Source organism: Aulostomus chinensis, chromosome 9, assembly GCF_037954235.1.
Source record: "Aulostomus chinensis isolate RoL2024-O1b breed Wild chromosome 9, RoL_Achi_v1.0, whole genome shotgun sequence".
NCBI lineage: Eukaryota > Metazoa > Chordata > Actinopteri > Syngnathiformes > Aulostomidae > Aulostomus > Aulostomus chinensis.
Genome location: NC_141328.1, coordinates 21,800,146 through 21,820,993, shown reverse-complemented (window position 1 = coordinate 21,820,993; position 20,848 = coordinate 21,800,146). Strand labels below are relative to the sequence as shown.

Genomic DNA, 20,848 nt, shown 5'->3' with positions numbered 1-20,848 from the left:
ATACTGATCCCCTAATTGCTCCTGATGGCCCTGTGACGGACTGGCGGCCCGTCCAGGGTGAACCCCGCCTCTCACCCGCTGTCAGCTGGGATAGGCTCCAGTGGATGAGCGGTATCGAAAATGGATGGATGCTTTGGAGGCTGGCTCTCAACTTTTTTGTTGCCCAAATTTGATCAGACAATCTGTGCAGTGTTTCATGTGTTGAGGACGGAGCGCAAAAGTCGATCATTCATGAAATGGTTTTTGTTCTTGCACTGATTAGTTGTTGTTTTTTTAACCCTCATTTTAGTCTTCGAGACAGGAAGCGAATGGTGAGGGTGGCTTGTAACCCCTTCTCCTGGCATTGGCGTTACAGGCCCGTCCAGGCTCTGTTTTAATGTTTCCGGGTGAAATGGCGTGTGAATCTTTACTGGCTGAGCTCAGCGGTGTCGTATCAATCCTGAAAATCCAGAGGAGTCCACAGAGGGAGGCAGAGGAAGTTGATGTGGTATCAGATTTCCAGCTTCCTGAGAGCTGGGGGGGACAACATAGGTTGGATTCATGGATGGTTAGAAAATGGAATGCATGTTTACTGCAACACAAACGTGGAATTAACAGTAACAAGAGAGGTTCTTAGTATTCTATGTGGTGTCAATCATATTCTAGGACGACACATCAGCATAATGTGATGTAATACAGTGTGCCTCAACCTCTGGGCTGGGGCTCACAGGTGGGCCGTGAGCGCCCTCTACGTGGGTCCTGAGTGCTTTCAAGGTAAAATTCACTTAAAAAAAAACAAACAACAACAACCCACAGAAAACGCAACTTCAAGCCCATTTAACATTTCTAAAATATGAATCATCAAAAACTCATCTCCATACATCAATGTGACGTGCTCGGTTTGGCCAGCTAACCGCTAACGTCAGGCTGTGGTATGATGAGTACTCCAACATGTCTTGAAGAGCACAATCATACAATTTTTTGAGTACATGTTTAATTCCAGGGCTGGTGCTCGTGTAACTGTGAGTGGTGATTTCATGAACACACTTCAGATTATTAGATTAGAAGAAAATCAATGAGCCAAAATCATCCGCAATTAAACAAAAAAAAAACCAACTGAATAATAGATAACCGTCCTACCACGCTGCTTTTTTTTTTTTTTTAGTTTCCTTAATCTGAAAAGCTGACCAACAATACCAAGTGCAATTTTATAAAACGCCATTTTTTTTAACCATAATTTTATTTATATATTTTTTTTAATCTAGCCAATTGGAGCCTCTCATCTGCTGAGCGTCTTCCTCACATCTGTCCTCCCGCAGCCTCGGCGCCGCCCTCACGTGAAGCTCATTCTGGTGGGTGGGATTGTAACGGAACCCATAATGCAGCTGTGATTCTGAGCTCCAGCTGGTTATGGGGTCCGTTTCCATCCCATGATGCACATGACATCATCAGCAGATGCCGAGAACTTCATCAAGTAAGATTATTCTCTACGTCTCCACTGACGCTGCTGTATACAAACGAGGTCCTGATATTTCCGGTGAAAACTTTTATTGTTTCACAAAGGGGGGGGGGGGGGGGTGACAGTTAAAACACTTGTAACAGTATATAATAACAGTATAAAAGTATCTACAATAAAAATACACACCTCCAGCTGACTGAGCCGATGAAGCCTGTCATGTTTGATTCATAAAAGCATTTCAAATGGACTTTTTTGTATGTGGCAATCTTCTAATCGTGGAAAGAAGCCAGAAACTTCAAAAAAAAAAAACAAAAAAACCTCCTGGGTTTGATGCAGAAGGTGTTTTTCCTCAATGACACGTTTTCTCCCGGATTGCTGACAACGAGAAAATGCAACCGGGAATTTCGTGTCAGCAAGGAATGACCCCTATAACGGCGTCCTCTCAGCGGCGGAGGCGGGCTGATGATTGTAGATTGTGTGAGTGCAATGTCAGAATTTGATATCTATAATAAAATAATTTTTTTTTTAACCATATCAACATCTGTGCATTTTATTCATAGAACATCTGTCATTAAACAATATGCATGACCTGTGTGTGTGTGTGTGTGTGTGTATATATAATTTATTATGAGTGACCATCCAGTTTGTATCATTTAAAACTGAGGGTAATAATGATAGAACACTTCCTACTACATGCAAATCATCTCAAATGAAAGCAAATCGTGTTATGGGATCACTACTCGAATTTCCCACATTACTCGAAGGCAGCTTTCACACAGCGGGAAGTTTCACGTGACACAAAATCTGCTTCAGACACTTTGATTTCAGTTCTGATCTGAAACACGTGGACTGACCCTCCAAAACAAAGCAGGAAGTTGAAGACTTTTCATAGCCGTGCTATTGCCGTTCACTCAAACACCAACGTCTGAATCTCGCGGCGCTCCAGAAGCCACTTCACGAACTATAGCTCTCATGTTCCTCTGCAACTCAGGGTCCAGCTACCGATTCAAATGACATCATCGGATTGGCGTCCTGCGAGATACAGAGTGTTGTTATATACTAGGGATGTGAGGCAGTGTTTGCTCGTTAGTAAGTTGGAAGCATTTACTGATGAGTCGTTCGATGTAAAGGCAGGACTAGAGAAGCCTAGTTGAGGCCTGACGGGGGCTGGAGTAACTGGCAATGACTGAAGTACAGCAATATCTACTGTCTGTGTCCTGCTTGTATGTGGTGTTTGATCAAGTTGAGGAAATGGAAAAAGAGAAACTGACGATGGTGAAATATAGATTCTGATGCTTCTTCATACAGGACATGAACTTCCTTCAAAAATATGAGGAATAAAATCCAGAGCTTAGATTTAAAAAAATGGCACGACAGCCAAAGCAGGAAGGAGAGCTGCAACACAGACGAACGCCTCAGTTCACGGACGTTTAATGTCACTGCTAATCGGCACGAGTAGATCTGACTAATCTTCAGTTCTGCTGTGCCGATAAATGCGTCCAACTGACCAATCGATGAGTGACCGCCGTCGATGATGTCATATTTAATACTAGCAATGTCAAACTGTCATATTAAAACTGAATGTCATATTTCAGTCAAACTGCGGACAGAAGCGCCTATGATTTGATGACAGGTGACAACATTGAGCAGTGGTTGGTCAGCGTATGCTTTGACCTTGTGTATTAGCTCCAAGTTTGCTCCAGAACGATCCGTAGCATATTAACACATTCAGCTAAAATGAAAAAAGTCAGCCACCTTTGTAGTTCTGAAAATCCTGAGTAGAGCCTGATGAAAGCTCGCTAACGCCTCTGGCCTCGCTTCGAAGTACAGGCCTCCAGGGTAGTCCATGTACTCATAGCAGTAAAAACAGGAGAGCAGCGAGTAATAAGTACTGTGAATATACAGAACCCTAAAAAATAAAGCAAATGAGATGGCTGTTAGCTTAGCTACTAACAAGCAAGCTAAAGAAACTGCCGGTCAGAATTTTTTCACATTAAGGCTCTCAAAGCTAGCTTGACCAAAACACTCAGCATAATAAAGCATTACTGCTTTTATTCTGAAGGCAAGATCACGGCATCATGAGAATTTACACGCAATCCATCCAGGAGCGTGCGCGACCAGGCAGACGCACGAGAAGAAAAGCATTCCTGTTGAAAGTTCCATCGACAAATTGTGTCACATCCCCATTATATACCACGAGCAAAATTCTGCAGTACAACGTGTATTTCATAGCTTATTTGTAGTACTGGAATGTCTTGTTGTCCTGTGAGGTTGATGGAGCAGCTTACTGGTCTGTTGAGCAGCGAGTCAGCGGCGTGTGATGTGAGCACGGCCTGATTCTGGATCAGCTAAAGGTGAGCGGAGCCGTGCGACGTCACAGAAGCGTCTCGTGGAAAGTAAAAGGAATGTGGGCGTAGGCACTAGTCAGCTGGTGGAGGAAAAAGAGGCAGAAGTTCTCCTGATTAACCCTCAGCCACCGCCACTCACACAGGAGGAGTCCGTCAGCGGCCCGAGGGGGCTGAGGTGGAGGGGAACCGAGACATTATCCTGTCCACCAGCTCCAGGTGTCTCTCGTGGTTCTCTCGGCTGACGCGTTCGTGCATGGCTACCAGCTGACACATGAGATTGTTCTGCATTTCTTTCTCGTGGTCCATTAACCTCTGCAGACGGGCGTCCTCCTGCGCCTGCATGGCGGCGTCCATTTCTCTGAGCTGGGAAACCGTCGCTGACACCAGAGTGGAGACTTGCTCCATCACCGTGGTTTTCCTCTTCTTGGATGGAACGGTGTAAGCTAGGAGTCAGAGAAAGAGGACGCACGTGCCGGTCAGTTCAGAGACCAACACCCCGCTGAGGAGGAGCGACCACTGCAAATGCGTTTCTGAGACGACCAACACAAACATTTGCCACAATGTTTGGGTTCTGTCAAAATGCGGGGGGGGGGGGGTCTAAAAATTTAAATTGTTACAAATTTGTGCTTTCCGAAAATAAATTTCTAAAATGTTTTCCAAATTGTCTTTAATTTTCTAAAATGTTGCTGATAAAAAAAAAAACGACAATTTTTTTTCTCTTTTCTAAAATCTTCACACATTGCTGAAATCTATTTGTGTTTTATACATTTTTGTTTTTTTCCTGAAATTATCTTGTACAATTTTGTTCGCTGGAATAGAAACAAACAAAAAAACTCCTTTATTTCAATGAATTTATCAGTGTTTTCGGTCGCTTCTCTTCAGGGCCGCAGTATTTATTCTCTTCTTGGCTCCTGAAAGACATCTTAAGACGCGATGTCCTCAAAGACACTCTCCGCGTTAACCCACCTGCCTGTCACCTGCCTGTCACCTGCCTGCCACCTGCCATTAAAGTGACACTTCACCCTCCCCCCCCAAAAAAGAGGAGATCTGCCTTTCAAGTTCTCACAAACAGATGTCTTGAGCTCATTTAGATGGATTTTCCACCACTGCATCACTTCTCTGGGACTCCAGGATGCAGAAAGAGCCAGTAACTGACGGCCTCCAACAGCTAAACTGCCTTTCCAGAATAATCGGCGTCGTGTTTATCCAGCTGTGCGTTCAATCATCCACAAATCATTTGATTGAAGCTCTAACCAAACTTATTACAACACTTCTGATTTGTGAGTACTTGACAGGCAAAATACACTCTTTTTTTGAGAGCGAAGCGCCGCTTTAAGACGCAGCAGCCCAGTTTTCAACGGACGCCGCACCTGAGACAATGACGCTACGATGAAACGACGCAGGACATATTTGAATAATCCCTCCAACACACACGGTAGATTTCTGAGTCTCTCTTGTAAGCTGTTGACAAAGTAAATGTGGATGCATTGAATGAGAATGTGCGGGAAAAAAAAAAACCATGCAAGATATTAAAAAAACATTTCGATGATGATACTTGGCTACATTTGCGGTGTGTTTTCTTGTTATATTTGTCTTATAACAGTGTGTTGCTGTTGAGACAGATGGATGCAGACATGGGAGCGCTTGTGCCAACAGAACTGTGTGTCAGCCATCTTGAAAAATCTTGGCTGAAGATCGACGACACGACGTGCAAGTGAACGATGACAGGGAGCTTGAGAACGTGTCCCTGGAGCAGGACTACAACATCTGGATTTGTCTAAGGCGCTAACACAACGACAACATTTTACAACATGCCAGACAAACGTGGCTCAAAGCAAAGGCTGTCCGGTGATGTTGCGGCTGCAGCCTTTCCCAGAAATGTTCCAGCATTTCCCCTGGAAGAAGTCATGAGAGCCAGAATCATTTTTCTGGGAAATCTGCGCTAGCAGATAGCTTCACATGCAACTTTTCCCAGAAATATCCCAGCATCTTCCCTGGAAGAGTTTATAAATGAGAGCCCGAATCTATTTTCTGGGAAATCTATAGTGCATATGCAGCATTTCACAGAATTGTTCCAGCATTTTCCCTGGAGGGCTCATGTGTGAATGAAAGCCTGTATTGATTTTCTTGGAAAGCTGCACTATCAATTAGCAACACATGCAGCTTTCCCAGAAATCTTCCAGCAATTTGCCCAAAAAGGGGTGATGATGCAGAACTTCCCAGGAATGTTCCAGCTTTTTTTCAGGAAGGATTAAGGAGTGAGCGCCAGAATTATTTTCTGGGAAATGAGCATTTTCCCAGTTTTCCATCTCAACACCAGTAACATTACAGGGAATGTGCCAGAAAAGCTGTGTTGTGGATGAGAGCAGGAACATTACTGGGGAAGGACTGTCACTGCCCTCCACCGGCCATCTGGCCCCGCCCATTACCGGTGGTGCCACGCCATGACTGAACAGGTACAGTAAACCAGAAACATCACGGGATGGAGCTGCAGGTGTGAACAGTGAAAACCAGTGACAGGTGTCCCGCGTGTTTGCTGGCAGCTAGGTGTGAAGCCTCCCGAGACACTGACACTTACTGATGGCCTGCAGCTGCTCCGGGGAGCTGTACTGCTCATCGTCGTCGTCGGGCTCCACCGGTCCTAGGTGCTTGTTGATGTCCCCGTCGTCTACGTCGTCCCACAGGCCGACTACGGTTTCGTGGTGGTCGTCATTGGTGGCAGGAGGGGGAGGAGGCGGAGGCGGCGGCGGCGGAGGAGGAGGGGGTGGAGCGGGCGGCGGAGAGGGACTCCGTTGCCGCTTCACCGGATTACCGACGGGGATGTTGCCGAAGATGCGGTGGCACTGCTCGTAGAAGGGCCAGTCCACACGGTCGCTCCCGCAGCGGGTCTTCTGGTCGTGGTACTTGGTGTACTGCTTCCTGAGCGCCTTCAGCTTGCTGACCACCTGCATGTGGGACCTGTACACCCCCCTCTCCGCCAGCAGTTTGGTCATCCGGTTGTACACCACCGAGTCCTTCACCGTGCCCGTGATCCGGTTGCGGATGGCGTCCGAACCTCGGATGGTCAAAAGTTCTTTAATCTCGTTCTCCTGCCAGTTGTGCATCTTCTCTTTTGTGAAAAATTCTGCCGCCGAAACGACCCAACTTATTACAAACACCTCCCTTGTATGTTCGCTTCCCTTACGTCACATGGCTGTGCCGGAAGTGGACGTGCTCAAACAGCGTCTGTTTGTTGATGTTTTACTCGCTTTTTTTTCAACCAACAAATAAACACGTAAATACATCAGAAGGATGAAGGAGATGATATAGTAGAGTTATTAATTTGTTTTGATCCATTTTCTTCCATCTTTCATCCTCTCTTCCCCCTTCTTTTTCTTCTTCTGCTTCTTCTTCTAATCTTGTGATTATGATTATGATTGTGATTATGATTATTATCACCACTGGTAATTAAGTTGACATTGTATTGAAATAATCAAAACTGAGGAGAAAAAAAAACTACCATACAAATAAAATATGAGTTTAAAAAAAAATTCCAATCAACAGAAATTCATTCTCCATTATATTGTCCAGTGTAATAAATTTCTTGTAAAAAAAAAAAAAATAGTGGATGGGAGAGGAAATGGATTCAGCCTCTTCAGGACAAGAAGAATCACGATTTTGAAGGATTCACCAACAATAGCTTACACAACTTCACCAGAGGAAATATAGTTATTATTGGAATTTAAAATTTTGTCCTAAGACTTCTCCATAAAATGTCAGGTGCAACCATCAGTCAAATAATTGTACTACTGTTTGCCACTGATCACCACCAGCAGGCTCTTTTCTGGGGGGGGGGGAGAAGGAAATCTTTGATATATGAGAAATGAATCCATAGAAGTATTTGGTGTGTAATGGAAGAGTTACTTTTAGTATTATTGCTGTTGTTGCTGTCATCCTCCAGTTATTCCAAGTAGCATTTTTATTGCATTCACAAATTTTAAAAAATTAAGTATTTTATGACTAAACATTCCTTATTTTAGCCAAAAAATATTTCATTGCACTCTTAGTCCCCATGAATTCCTCCCCAATTTTTTTGGAGGTTAAAAAAAAAGAGTTCCAACAATATAACAATATATCGCACCACCATATCTAGTCTAACCGATGGTTCTGATGCTGCCTGATCCCGCAGAAACATTCTATCAAGCTGTTTTGAATGACCACTCAGAGCTGTTCTGAAAAAAAGAGAGTTTATAAAAAAGACCTTACAGCACTACGATGCTTATTTACGTCAAATTTGGTCTTCAAAATGTGTAGTAAATATAGGAGGACTCTCTCCTTCATGTGCTTCCTTAAATAAATCCAACTCCATACTAAGTCCTTGAATGGAATGAATTCAAAACACATTTTATCTAATTTTTCCTCACGTAGATCCTACATTATTCCTTTAGTAGATTTTCTTGTTTCTGCAAGGATGCATCATTTATGATGTGTTGGTTGTTTGATTTACATTATTCTGATGTAATAACTCACATTTGATAAACGTATATTTGTGGAGGGAAACCAGCAAGCCACGAACAAAACAGCTGCCGGATGGTTGACTTGTTTAAAACATTGTGAGGGAAAAATTCGCCTCAAACGTTTTCATGTTGTTACCATTGCAGTTCCCCTGCCACGCACAAGGTGGCAGTATAATGCAATTTTCGATGGTGCAACGCGAATATTCTGCTCGGCGGAAACACAAAGGGCGCCTCAACAGTTCCGCCAGAGGAAAAACTGCCAATGCAGTCCTCGTTTCCAGCCAATATCTGACATCGATCAGTTGTCAGGCGTTATCGAGTATTTATTTATTTATTTATTTTTAGCATTGCTGTGTTCAGAATAGACTGGATCATATGTTACGAGGATACAAGGGCATGGAGTGGATGTGTGTGTAGCCTGGTAGCAAGCTCACCTGCGTGTGCGGTGGTGGTGATGGAGAATATCGAGGAGTCGTCGCCCCTGCGGATCACCCCGACAGTCCGGGCGCTGAGCTCCGCACTGCGGGGGAAGCCTGAAAATGTCCCCGACTGCAGCCGGGGAGACGGCGACAGGATCTTCCCTGACCCGGAGAAGCTTTGGTTCAAGGAGAGCAGCGCTAAAAACCTCCGGAATAGAGACTTCTTGTCGCCAACCACGATGCTAAACACACTGTATGCGGACGGGCAGGTTGGTTCGGCTCGGAAACGCTGTCTGTCAGCGGTTTAGTCGCTTTTATTCGCATTTGTCTGTGTTTTGCATCGAGTCGCTCCCAGTGGCGGCTAACAGCTGCTAACATGCATTAGCAATTCCTCTGGAGCACTCTTTAATTAATAAACAGCCGTATTTAAAATCCAGGTTTTTAATATCACAGCAAAATGTATTAGCCGTGTTTTAATAGCTATGTGTGTGTGTGTGTGTGTGTGGGGGGGGGGGCAGTCGGGGTCAAACGGTTAATTTCGGGGGGGGGGGGGTTCAGTTCGGTTGTTCCATCCCTAGTGTGAGTTCGGTTCCCTCCCCCACATGAGCTGAAATGAATTGTTGACGCAAACACAGTTGTTACTGGTTGTTGCTGTCATTGAAGGGGCCACTACTTGTGTGTGTGTGTGTGTGTGTGTGTGTGTGTGTGTGTTTGTGTTTGTGTGTGTGTTCCTGCGTGCCTGCGTGCCCGTGTATGTGTGTGTTCCTGCGTGCATGTGTATGTGGAGCAGATACATAGGCTCATATCTTCTGGTTACCCTGTGGAACCAAAAGGTAGCACCTTACTTGTGTAATGAGAAGGGATTTTTTTTTTTAAACTTCAGTTTCCCATCACTAGTTTCAAGAGGGTTTTTTTTTTTTTATTCATGCATTTTTGGTAAAAGACCCATAATAGCAAACTAGGTAGATGGAGTTTTAGATGATTGACAGCCTGAGCTGCAGGGTTGCTGAGAGGCCCATGGTGATGGAGCAGACACTCGCAGCCTGGGGCTGTTCTGATGCTGAGCGGTGGAGCAGCTACAATGTGGGTCAGACAGTTAGAATACACACACACACACTCACACACACACACACACACACACACACACACACACACACACACACACACACACACTGACCTATTCTAACCTCCAGTATGTCAGTCTGTCAGTTTGTAGGGTCATAAAGATGTTGTGCCATCAGTACTGATACATAACTGATCAACCAATATCTTTTGATCTGTATTTAATTTAATTTGGGCGGCACTGTGGTGCAGTGGTCAGCACTGTCACCTCACAGCAAGAAGGTTTTGGGTTTGAGTCCCAGCTCGGGCAAGAGGTCTTTCTGTGTGGAGTCTGCATGTCCTCCCTGTTCCTGTGTGGGTTCTCTCTGGTACTCCAGCTTCCTCCCACAGTCCAAAGACATCAAGAGGGGACGAGGCTGATTGATACTCTAAATTGACCGTAGGTGTGACTGTGAGTGTGAATGGTTGTCTGTCTCTATGTGTTGGTCCTGGGACGGACTGGTGACCTGTCCAGGGTGAACTCAGCCTCTCACCCAAAAACTGCTGTGATAGGCTCCAGCCCCCCCCCCCCCCCCCAACACGACCCTTAACAGAATAAGCGGTAGAAAATGGAGGGATGGATGGATGGAAAAGTTACCTTCTCTCTCAGACACGCACGTTGAATTGCAAATATTAGTTAAACTTTTTTTTTCATTTTCCACATCTTGTTCTTAGTAACAGCTGTTTTATGTTTTATTTTTTAATTTACTTGCAAATTTAAAATAATTATTACAAATACAATTCTAGTCATTCAATGAAGTGGAAGTCCAGGTACAAAAACCCACCTTGAGCTTCGATTAGGACCTTGACAATTTAGAGATTTGAAACATGAAGGTGGAAAAGGATTAGAATTTTTTTTTTAAAGTGCACATATTTGTTATAAACAAAACATAAGAAAAAGTGGCAAATGCAAATTTTATAGTGCAAATAAAATCAGAATGGTACCAAAATATAAAAAAAAACCAACTTGTCATTTGATCTGGCCTTTTCCCATGTGAGTGCATGAATGAAAAAGCCTCTTTTAAATTTAAACTGAAAGTGAAGCAGAACACTATATATACATATATATATATATATATGTATATATATATATATATATATATATATATGTGTGTGTGTGTGTATATATATGTATGTATATATATGTATGTATGTGTGTGTATATATATATATGTATATATATATTTGTGTGTGTGTATATATCTATATATATGGATATATATATATATATAGTGTTCTGCTTCACTTTCAGTTTATATATATATATATATATATATATATATATATATATATATATATATATATATATATATATATATATATATATATATATATATATATATAATACTGCCCCCTGTTGGTGTGACTGCAAAGGACATGCAAAGGTTTCACGTTTTTCAATTTTACACAAATATTTTCACAAACATTCCGTTACATCTCTGTCCTGAATTCTCATTTTATAAATCAAATTTGCAGGATGTCATATCAAAGCTGGTCAGTATTAACAGTTTATGCTAATTACGTCTGCAATATTTCTGTCTCCTCACACACGTCACCATAGAAACGTCTCTGATGTTTGCTTGGATCCCTGCAGGTCCCTCCAGCTGTGATGTCCAGGGTCTTGTCTCTGCGGGGCAGTGGAGTTCTCCCTGTGGCGGGTGGGGAGGTGATGAGCGAAGGTCTGAGGGTGAGAGTGGACCGGGCCGCCGCCTTCCGGGCTGTTCTTGTGGGCGGAGCCACAGATTATCTAACGCCCTCTGTTCAGAGACAGGGCTGTGTGGTGCTCAACTGCCCTGCTCTGCACCCTAGACCCAACACCCCCTCTCCTGATACACTGACCCTGGGCCAGCTGAGGACTGTTCTGTTAGCTGATCACATGGGAGCGCTGTTGAGAGGGCAGGGGTGAGTATGGGAATTTTAATAATTGAAATATTACCAGTAGTTGCAGGTCCAGGTGACTCATGCTGACGTTGAGCCTCCTGTCTCAGGTTCACGGTGTCCTACTGTCCCGTGCTTCCTGAAGACAGCGACATCATCAACTTCCTCCGCACTCTCGGCATCGACTGGCCCACCGCCCCGGCCAACTGGAGCAGCGAGGAGCGGGAGGAGAAGATCCAGGAAGCCTTAGAGAACTCCCTGTACAGAGAGCGGGAGATGGAGGGAGGCAGGAGGACCAGCGGAGGGGGAGGGAAAAAGGCAGAGGAGGGGGAGAACGATGGAGCGCTCAGGGTCAACTTGAAACGAGTATTCCAGGAAGAGGGGCTGCTGGGATATGATCCTAGCCTTGGTACCTGCACAGGTGAGGTCGCCAGGATCTAGGTGTACTACTAGCTGGTGTGTTGTCGGGATGAGTTCACAGCTTTTAATTTTGTGTTTGTTTTTTTTATGGATGAAGTGCGGAAAAAAAACCTTCCCCTACATGTCCTTTTTAATAAGTTCAGTGGATTGTGTGTATTTACTGCTGGGAGATTAGTGATGTGTTTGTTGTGTCAGTACACAGAGACAGTGTTTCCCACCTGGCACAACTGGACCTCGCCACAGCCAACTGCACAGTGAGACACACAAATACAAGCACACACTGAGCACGTTCCTTTTGTACAGCATCTCGTTAACACACACAGATACGCTTTATCGAAGGTAATAGAAAAATGCTGTACTGATTTGTATGTCCTTGCTGCCTTTTTTTCATAGGTAGCCATGGCTACAGCATTACATGTGACATCCTGTCAGGATGAGTTCCGCCAGCAGCAGATAGCGATGCTGTGGAGAGCCAGTGGAGCGACACACAAACAGGTAATCACACACACACACACCCGCATATAGTCATGTGGTGCGGCTTGTTCCTATTTTTACCTGCCGTGTTCTCGTGCTTGCAGAGACACCTCGTGTGTGGGCCAGTGAAGACTCCCGGTTCTCACCTCTCGGCGGCACAGTACCTGCAGTAAGACACGTCGCTGCCTTGAATGAAGGAGTCAACACCTCTGTCTTTTTATTCAGTAGCTTCCATATCATGTGACCTAGGGGCTCCAAATCAATACAACCTTTTAGCACTCGATGGGAAGATTAGGACATTCCTCTTTTTTTAAATTTTACTACATTCTTTATTGAATAGGAATATTTTTGTTGGAACCTGTGTGTTCTTAAAATAATGAATCACGCCACCATCCAAGCAAATGCGATTCCTCGTAAACTGGTCACATGTCCAGATGGTTTGTGAGTGGGCGGTCCTAGCAACTGATGTGATTCATATGTGTGTTTGCCGCCCACTGCAGGTCACGTGACACATACGAGTTCAGGAGGACCCAGTGAACAATTATCAGCTGGTGATTAGTTTCCAGTATCATTTCAGGAATAGCAGTGCTGATGTTATTTATTCTCTGATATCATTCGGGATTACTCTCTTCCAAAAAAGACGCAAAAACTGGTTGGTCATTGACCCTTCACTGAAATGTCGACAGCGGCGGTTCTCAAACCTGCGCTGCAGTGAAATATCACAACTCGTAAACTCGAGCGTCACCAAAAATCAAGAGTTTATCACTTGTACTGATCAACAGTTTGAGTTCAACTTCCTTCCACGGTGGTGAAATTTCTGAGTTAGATAAGAACCGAGGGAATGCAGCATGATACTTACCAGGGATGAAAGATGTGGGTTTTTTTTTTTGCAGATAATCTGGTATTTTTACAACTGCTTTGGCTAAAAGTTGATATTTACCAATGTTGATATTATTTGTGTAACAAAAAATTATGTTATATTATTTACACTGAAAAATGCACTCAAACATTGAGAATGCTGAATATATGTATAGATATCGATATGTATATCGATATCTATATTCCCCTTTTGTATATTAGCTGAATACATGACATATTTCAATTTAAATTTTATGATAATCAGAGAAAATGTCATTGCTTTTTCACGGACGTGACATCACTCAGGTGTAGATCCTTCTCAGGTGTGATTGGTGAATGTCAGAAGCAGTTGGTTTAAGGGGAACTTTCCTTTGGTGAATGAGCCTCAAGTCAACAATATTTGAGCTGTAAAACTGCAGTAATCTAACAGTATTAATACGTGTTGATTATACGTCTCTTCCTCTTTGTGTATCCTTGGGCAGTATATTTTTAAATCTCATCTGAGGCGTGTGTATCTGTTGTCTTCCCTCCTTACAGGTTGAGAAGAGGTCAAATGAAGGAGGCCTCGGAGATGAAGTATGGTGATCAGGTCGAAGGTGTGTGTGTGTGTGTGTGTGCGTGTTCGTGTGCGCGTGTGTGCGCGCGCGAGTTGAAACACAACCTCCTCCAACAGTTCTCATTAAATATCGATGAAGTAAGTGAATATTTCCTCCACCTCCTGTAGGTCAGACGTGGGATGACATCATCAGGGTCATGACCTCTGCCACAGTCAGATTTGAGCTGCTCTCCACAGTCCACACCAGTCCTGTGAGTTGACGCCACAGCTGTGTGTGTTTGCTTGTGTTTGTGCCGCCATCACGTATTTTGTTGTGCGACATCACAAGTTTGTCACGTCGCACAGAAACATCTCTTTCTCTCTTTCTTGTGCTGTGATGTCACAACAATGGATGGATGTGTGTTTAGGTGACACTGGACGTCCAGAGGGAAGGGAGCGTGTCCACTAAAGGGCCGAGAGGAGGAGTGTTTGTGATGTACAACTGTGCCAGACTGCACACACTGTTTGACAGCTACGAGAGAGGGGTGGAGAAGGGTGAGAATGGCCTTGACATGACCTGAAGACGCTCCGACGAAACGATGAATAATGCACTTAATTCTTTTGAAGAGTGAACGAAAGACAGTATATGATTTCTGCTGCTGTACTAATGTTAGCTAAAGCAGCGCTAGTCTGCTGACTCACCGTTAGGTTAGCGCAGCGTGTAAGGCTGTGTTAAAAGTTTGAGTCGTGGGATTGTCGTGTGTGTATGTGTGTGTGTTCATGTGTCCCATGCAATTGTTTATCTGCAGGTCTTTACCCAGAAATCCCCGATGGCTCAGAGCTCGACTTCTCCGCCCTGAAGGAAGAGGTGCCTCTTCATTCCATTTCTGTTGTGTTTGTTTACTTTTTTATGGTACCATGATGTTCTCAGGTCGGTCACCCAAATTAAGTAAACAGCATGAGGATAGCTCTCTGAATTTGGCACAAACGTTCACTCGGACTTGAGGATGACCTGAAAAGACTTTGGCGGTCGGAGATCCATTAGACGATAACTCATGTTTCAGGGGTGTCAGTGTAGATTCTAAACTCATACGTCTGCGTTTCCATTTGCAGGGCGAGTGGCTTCTCCTGTTCAATTACCTCATCCCCTTCTCTGAGCTGCTGGACCAATCAGGGCAAACATTAGACTGCGAAGGGGGAGGGGCTAGAGTCAACATGAAGACGGAACAGGTGGGAACCAATGATCACGAACCTGAGCACCGCTGACAAGATGTCGATCTAACTGCTGTTTGTGTCCCTCAGATTTGTAAATTCCTCGTCTCCCTCAGTAAAGACTTCAGCTCGTACTACAACAGAGTCCATGTGCTGGGGGTGAGGACGTGTTGATGTATGTGTGTGTTTCTGTGCAGGAGATTAGATCAATAACACTGGAGCTCATGTAATTTAAGTCAGTGTGTCTGTGTGTGTAAATACACTGATTTATTCAGAAGGGCTTATGGCCAAAAGCTGTTCTCTCGGGCTTCTTTCCCACTGGCTAATAACCTCGTCAACCCCCTCTAACTCTCTCTCTCTCTGTTTCCTTCTTTCCTTCCCTCCAGGAGCCGCTGCCTCACCTCTTCAACCAGATGTTTTGTCGTCTGTATCTTTTGAGAGCGCTGAGAGAGCTCTACCACAGCGCTCTGGACACCCTCAACCTTCCTCCCATCAGACAGCTATAGCCTCCGCAGAGGTCGCTCGTCATCCTCGCCATCACGTATAGTCCAGCCTCCCCAAACATCAGTGTATAAACGCACACCTGTACTTCGCAATTGTTGCATCAAAACTACACGCACACACATACACACACACTGTCACACCCCATTTATTCACACACACACACACACACACACACACACTCACTCATGCTGTTCCACGCTAAACATGCGCTTTTGAGAATCAGATGGTAAAATATGTTAAACAGGATTATTTCCCATCTTTGTTGATTATAATTAGGCATATTAAACCTTCAAATGCTAGGGTTTTTTGGTTATTTTGATCTTCAGTATGGTGATAGCATTTTTATCTGGCTTTAGTGCCATTTACACACACACACACACACACACACACACACACACACTTCTCTATACACACTTGTGCACTAAAGTCTTCACAATCATGCAAGTACACCCACATGATTTTAGTTGAATACGTTAACTTGATGCATTCCTCTTAGTGGAAATAATGGCAATGGCATGTATTTGCTTCTTAGGCCAAAAATGTGAAAACATCGCCACCCAGTGGAAAGTAGTCCAGCCCAGAAATGGCACCCAGAAATAATGCAGTATATGTTTGAATTCTCTGATGGCTGTGGAGTCATAAAATTAGCAGTCCAATATGCACGTTTGTTGCACTAAAAGGGATTATTCTGATGTTGCGTTACATGAGATGCTGACTGACAAACTATCCCTTAAAAAGTGCAAATGTGACGGGTTTGTGAGGTTGGAAACACAATCTTGTTATGGCTCAAGCAGTAACACGGTCAAAATAATCAGATAATCTGCATTTTAAAGCATGAAAACGTATCCAACTGTTGCTGGCCAAGTTATCTTGTTATGAAAGTGTTCTGAAGCTTCCTTCACCGTTAGCATTTAAATCAGGAGGGCACAAACGTTTCCCTTGGGAGGGCAGTTTATAGTTTTATTTTTATTTTATTTATTTTTGAACTTTCTTTTATTATTAGGGCATTAGAACTTTATTGTTTTGTTTTTTTTAATCTTTAAACCTAATCGTTCCTTACGGCGAGTGAACACTTGTCCTTGGCGCTCTGTATGAAAACACTGGGAGATGACGTTGCTGTTGACGCAGTGATTTTCTTGGGGTCATCAGTCACACACACACACACACACACACACACACACACACACACACACACACACACACACACACACACACACACAGTCTTTTTTTTGTGCCCTACCATTTTCTTAATGTATATAAGTCACAAAACCTGAAAGTCTGCTATGATTTTTGGTGCCAAAACCCCAGCAGTGTTGTCCCAACATCCCACTTGAACTTTATCGTCGTGATCACAGTTCTCGTCTAATATAATTGTTTCTCCGTCTTAAAAAACCAAAAAACAACAAAAAAAACACCACTTTTGAATGAGCATCCAGTTAAAAGACCCAATTCCATGGATGTAATCCGACTTATATTTATAGATGCCATACAAATATTTATTCACCTGAAAAAAGAGGAGTGTACAGAATAAATGTTTAGTCTATAGTCTTTATTGCTGTCGTGGTCATCCTGTTACTCTCCGTGTCAAACATGTGCCATCCTGGTGTATATACAGTAACTTATTGACACACGGTATCAACAGTTAGGGTGCTGTGCCTTTATTTTAGAAAATGCATGACATGGCATGAAAATTTTATTTATATATATAAACATACATATATATATATACATATATATATATATATATGTATGTTATATATATAACATACATATATATACATACATATATACATATATACACACACACACATATATATATACACACACACACATATATATACACACACACATATAAATAAATATATATATAATATATAAATATATATATATATAGATATAGATATCTATATATAGATATATATCTATAGATATATCTATAAATATATATCTATAGATATAGATATAGATATATCTATAGATATATATATATAGATATATATCTGAATAGGGTAAAAGAAATGAGGTAAAAATGGATTCGTCACCTACTCTGCTAAAATGTGCCATAGCTTGTTTGAACTCTTCTGTACATTCATTCATGTGAGTAACTTTTTTGGAACAAAACAAACTGTATTGAATAATTCTGTCAGTCATCTGAAATGGAAACAACTCACTCCTCAACGCATGAAATGTTGCAAACGATGCTTGTTGGTTTTTTTATATTTGATTTGCTGTAGGAAAGGGAAAATGTTTACAATACGCTGAGTTATTTACAGTCATTGTTGTTAACCTCCACTGTAATTACCATGGTATTAAAAGCAGGATGAATTACAACTGATGTTTGCGTGCCTTTGACCTTCTCAGCAGGCGTACGTAATGGTCGGTGTGCTTTTACCCTCGGGTCTCAACATCTCTGACCTGCTTCTCTCATTATCTTGTTGCTCCTCTCTGCTAAGAGCCTTGAGACAGCCTTTTATTCTGCAGCTGTATTCTATATTCTCTCATCCAGAAAGCTGAAGCTGGCCTGCTCTAATTCCAGTGTCTGGGATTTTGTTAGTTCAAGTACTTTTACATTCTTTTTTTTTTGTTGTTGTTGTAAATCCTGAAAATGTTGAGTGTTTTTATCTGAGAAACCAAACATTTAGAAGACGATCCAATTGTTAAAAAGATCGGAATACAGAAGGAATTCATTTGTCATTTCAAAGATGTCATTTCACTTGTTTTTAATTGTAACTCCAGCGCACTGGCAGGGTGTGGAATCTAAACCCATAGTGTTGAAATGAAATTTTTATGCATCCCATGTCTCTGGATAGCTCGCAGGAATTTCTCCACATTAGCTGCTGATGTCCACAGGTGAACTGAGAAGATTTTGATGGGTGAAGGTCAGCGTCACCTCACACACTGTGTCTCTGGAATGTCTTGACGGAATTTCTCCATATTTCCAAACGTCCACTGAGACTAAAAAATGAAGTGACAAGAGGTTGGTGGTCAGAGGTCGCTGTCACTTTAACTATACACAGTTTTTGGAGCACCTCGAGGGATTCTCTCCAAGCATAGCAGATAAACCGCATCAAGACTATGACCTTGTGGCCGGAGTAAAAAATCTTCCCATAACCTTTATGTGATCTGAGCCCTGCTGGAAAAATGTTCTATAATCTCTCCAATAATAAGTCCGCGACCCAGTTACAGGACATTTGTCTCCTGCCAGAGTCAAACTAACACAGAGGGCCTGTTCTCAGCTGCTGCAGGGTGTCATCTGATAACTGCTGATACTGTTGCACATCTCCATCCCGTTCTACCCTCAGGAACCTGAAATCCAACAACGACACAGCTCCACACTACATGGGTGTGGACCTGTGTTTTTAGCAATGATCGCTCACTCCACAAACAACCAGGGTCATGTGATGTGCCCCTTTTCCCTATTTACAACATGTCCCCCTTCTGTCGTGAGACAGAGCGGTCTGCTCATTTTTCTCCTCTTTTTCTGTACTTGGGGTGTACTGCTTTAGGGTGGATGTCAACAGCTGCTTCCTGCCCACTTTGTCCCTCCGTCACTCTGATAGGTGGGCGAGGATCATTTGATTCAGGTGTGCGTCCTCCTACCTTTCATAGTAGCAGGCTTTGTCTGCCCCCTGGCTCAATCTGTCGTCACTGGCGGTGCTCATACGGCGGGGAGGCGTAACTGGCCAGTCCGGTACTTTCTCATACGCAGGTAAGTTTCCAAGCATGTTTATGGCTGTGCATTTGTAGCTCGCTGCGGGGTCTGATGCGCTCTCTGCTCGCAGCACTCGACCCGTGGTCTGGCTGGAGGTTGAGAGCCGGGGAGCGTGGTGTGTGTGTGTGTGTGTGTGTGTGTGTGTGTGTGTTTGGCGCGTCACGCACCTCAGGGTGCTGCTCAAGTGAGAAGTTGAAGTCTGTCTCCGTCTCACAGCGACGACAGTGTCTTGCGGCCCGAAGTCGACAGTGGGGGAGCGTGGCCTTGAAGCCGGCTACTTTCTGTGCATTGCATGGCATCCAGTTCCTATGTTAAAGCTGCATCGTTATGTCGCGTCCTCCCTCCTGTGCCCTCACGCCTCCACGTCCACGGTGGCTCACCCGCCGACGCCCCTGAACTGTGCAAGGCCTTCTACTGCTGTTCTGTCAGGGTTGTTTTTGCAATCTCCTATTATCTTTTTACTAATTAGTTTTGCTTTATTTGTTGTTAGTTTAGTGTGTGCAGGCCTTTTACTTGGTACAGTTTGGTTCAATTGTCAATTTGTGGTTTTGTCTTGTTTTTTTTGTTTTTAGATGGACTGAATCAGTCGCTCCTTCGTGCGTGTATGTGAGTGATATCTAAGGTCCTGTGGTCCAAGAGTGTGTGCATGTGTGAAGTGATATAGGACCCAGTGGTGTGTGTGTGTGTGTGTGTAATATGGGCCAAGAATGTTGTGGTACAATTTCCCTGCTGCTTATTGCCTTGTCTAATAGCGTCTCTTTTTATTGGACAGGAGCTGTTGGTGCCACTGGTGCAAGTGACTGGCTGATCCCAGTGGTGGTGGTCCGCTTCACTTTCCTGTACAGCACTTGGTGTGTGGGTGGTTTTCACATGTGGAGTAGCATGAGGACCCTTCCCTTCTCCATCAGCAGTCATCTGGGCCCGGTGAGCCCTCGGCCCCTGTACCTAGCACTTTATTGACAACTTAACCACAGCTTTAAAGCCGCCCCCTTGTGGACTGTGCAATATTGACTGTTTGATCACTGACTTTACGGAAAATCTGCACAATATTTCTTTTTGTAATCACATCTGGACCGAGTGTCTGTTAAACCTGTGTGCTTTGGTCAATTATTAATAATTTCCTGGAGGGGATTTCCCCAAGGTGGCTTTGTTGGGTTCAGTCTCAAGGGAAATCTAATCTACCCTTGTGGCATTTCCACAGGAGGAATACAAAATAAGCAACCCGTCCAAATGTATTCAATGTGGAAATCACTGTTGAATACCTTGTCAAGAAGGTCATGTGATCACCTCGTTTTCATGTTAGGCGGCCTTGATCTCTGACGACCGAAATCGTGTCTGTTTTTCCTCAAGTCGTAGTGGGCATTCGTGCCAAATTTGAAGAAATACACTTCCAGAAATATTGTGTTCATGTTAGAAGACTCTGCCCTTTGACCTCCAATATGTTTTCAGTTCA

At 43.5% G+C, this 20,848-nt stretch overlaps 2 protein-coding genes and 1 long non-coding RNA gene across 3 annotated transcripts; 2 read left to right on the top strand and 1 right to left on the bottom strand.

Annotated features, from left to right (window-relative positions):
- Nucleotides 1–1,535: 1,535 nt before the first annotated feature.
- On the bottom strand, nucleotides 1,536–7,060 carry LOC147256337 (uncharacterized). Its single transcript, XM_086214268.1, has 2 exons — nucleotides 6,365–7,060; nucleotides 1,536–4,229 (listed from the first exon to the last, which is right to left on the bottom strand). Exons 1-2 carry the CDS (start codon nucleotides 6,888–6,890, stop codon nucleotides 3,940–3,942), a joined length of 816 nt encoding a protein of 271 aa, XP_086070394.1. The 5' UTR covers nucleotides 6,891–7,060; the 3' UTR covers nucleotides 1,536–3,939.
- Nucleotides 7,061–8,507: 1,447 nt separating this feature from the next.
- dalrd3 (DALR anticodon binding domain containing 3) lies at nucleotides 8,508–18,106 on the top strand. The gene is made up of 13 exons (XM_086212750.1): nucleotides 8,508–8,970; nucleotides 11,397–11,704; nucleotides 11,791–12,101; nucleotides 12,296–12,354; nucleotides 12,494–12,595; nucleotides 12,679–12,743; nucleotides 13,970–14,028; nucleotides 14,157–14,239; nucleotides 14,396–14,522; nucleotides 14,777–14,835; nucleotides 15,081–15,197; nucleotides 15,270–15,338; nucleotides 15,566–18,106. Exons 1-13 carry the CDS (start codon nucleotides 8,737–8,739, stop codon nucleotides 15,683–15,685), a joined length of 1,713 nt encoding a protein of 570 aa, XP_086068876.1. The 5' UTR covers nucleotides 8,508–8,736; the 3' UTR covers nucleotides 15,686–18,106.
- Nucleotides 18,107–19,158: 1,052 nt separating this feature from the next.
- LOC147256335 (uncharacterized) lies at nucleotides 19,159–20,537 on the top strand. Its single transcript, XR_015117750.1, has 4 exons — nucleotides 19,159–19,392; nucleotides 19,612–19,825; nucleotides 19,968–20,001; nucleotides 20,168–20,537. It is a non-coding gene; the product is annotated as an uncharacterized LOC147256335 (long non-coding RNA).
- The last annotated feature ends 311 nt before the right edge of the window (nucleotides 20,538–20,848 follow it).

Bases quoted from the DNA above. Each gene is read 5' to 3' on its own strand.
- LOC147256337 (XM_086214268.1), bottom strand. From the start codon at position 6,890: ATGCACAACTGGCAGGAGAACGAGATTAAAGAACTTTTGACCATCCGA. The intron at 4,230-6,364 runs GTAAGTGTCAGT...TCTGACTCCTAG, and splicing joins GGAGCAGCTGCAGGCCATCA to CTTACACCGTTCCATCCAAG.
- dalrd3 (XM_086212750.1), top strand. From the start codon at position 8,737: ATGGAGAATATCGAGGAGTCGTCGCCCCTGCGGATCACCCCGACAGTC. The intron at 12,744-13,969 runs GTAAGACACGTC...CCCTCCTTACAG, and splicing joins TCGGCGGCACAGTACCTGCA to GTTGAGAAGAGGTCAAATGA. The intron at 15,339-15,565 runs GTGAGGACGTGT...CCTTCCCTCCAG, and splicing joins ACAGAGTCCATGTGCTGGGG to GAGCCGCTGCCTCACCTCTT.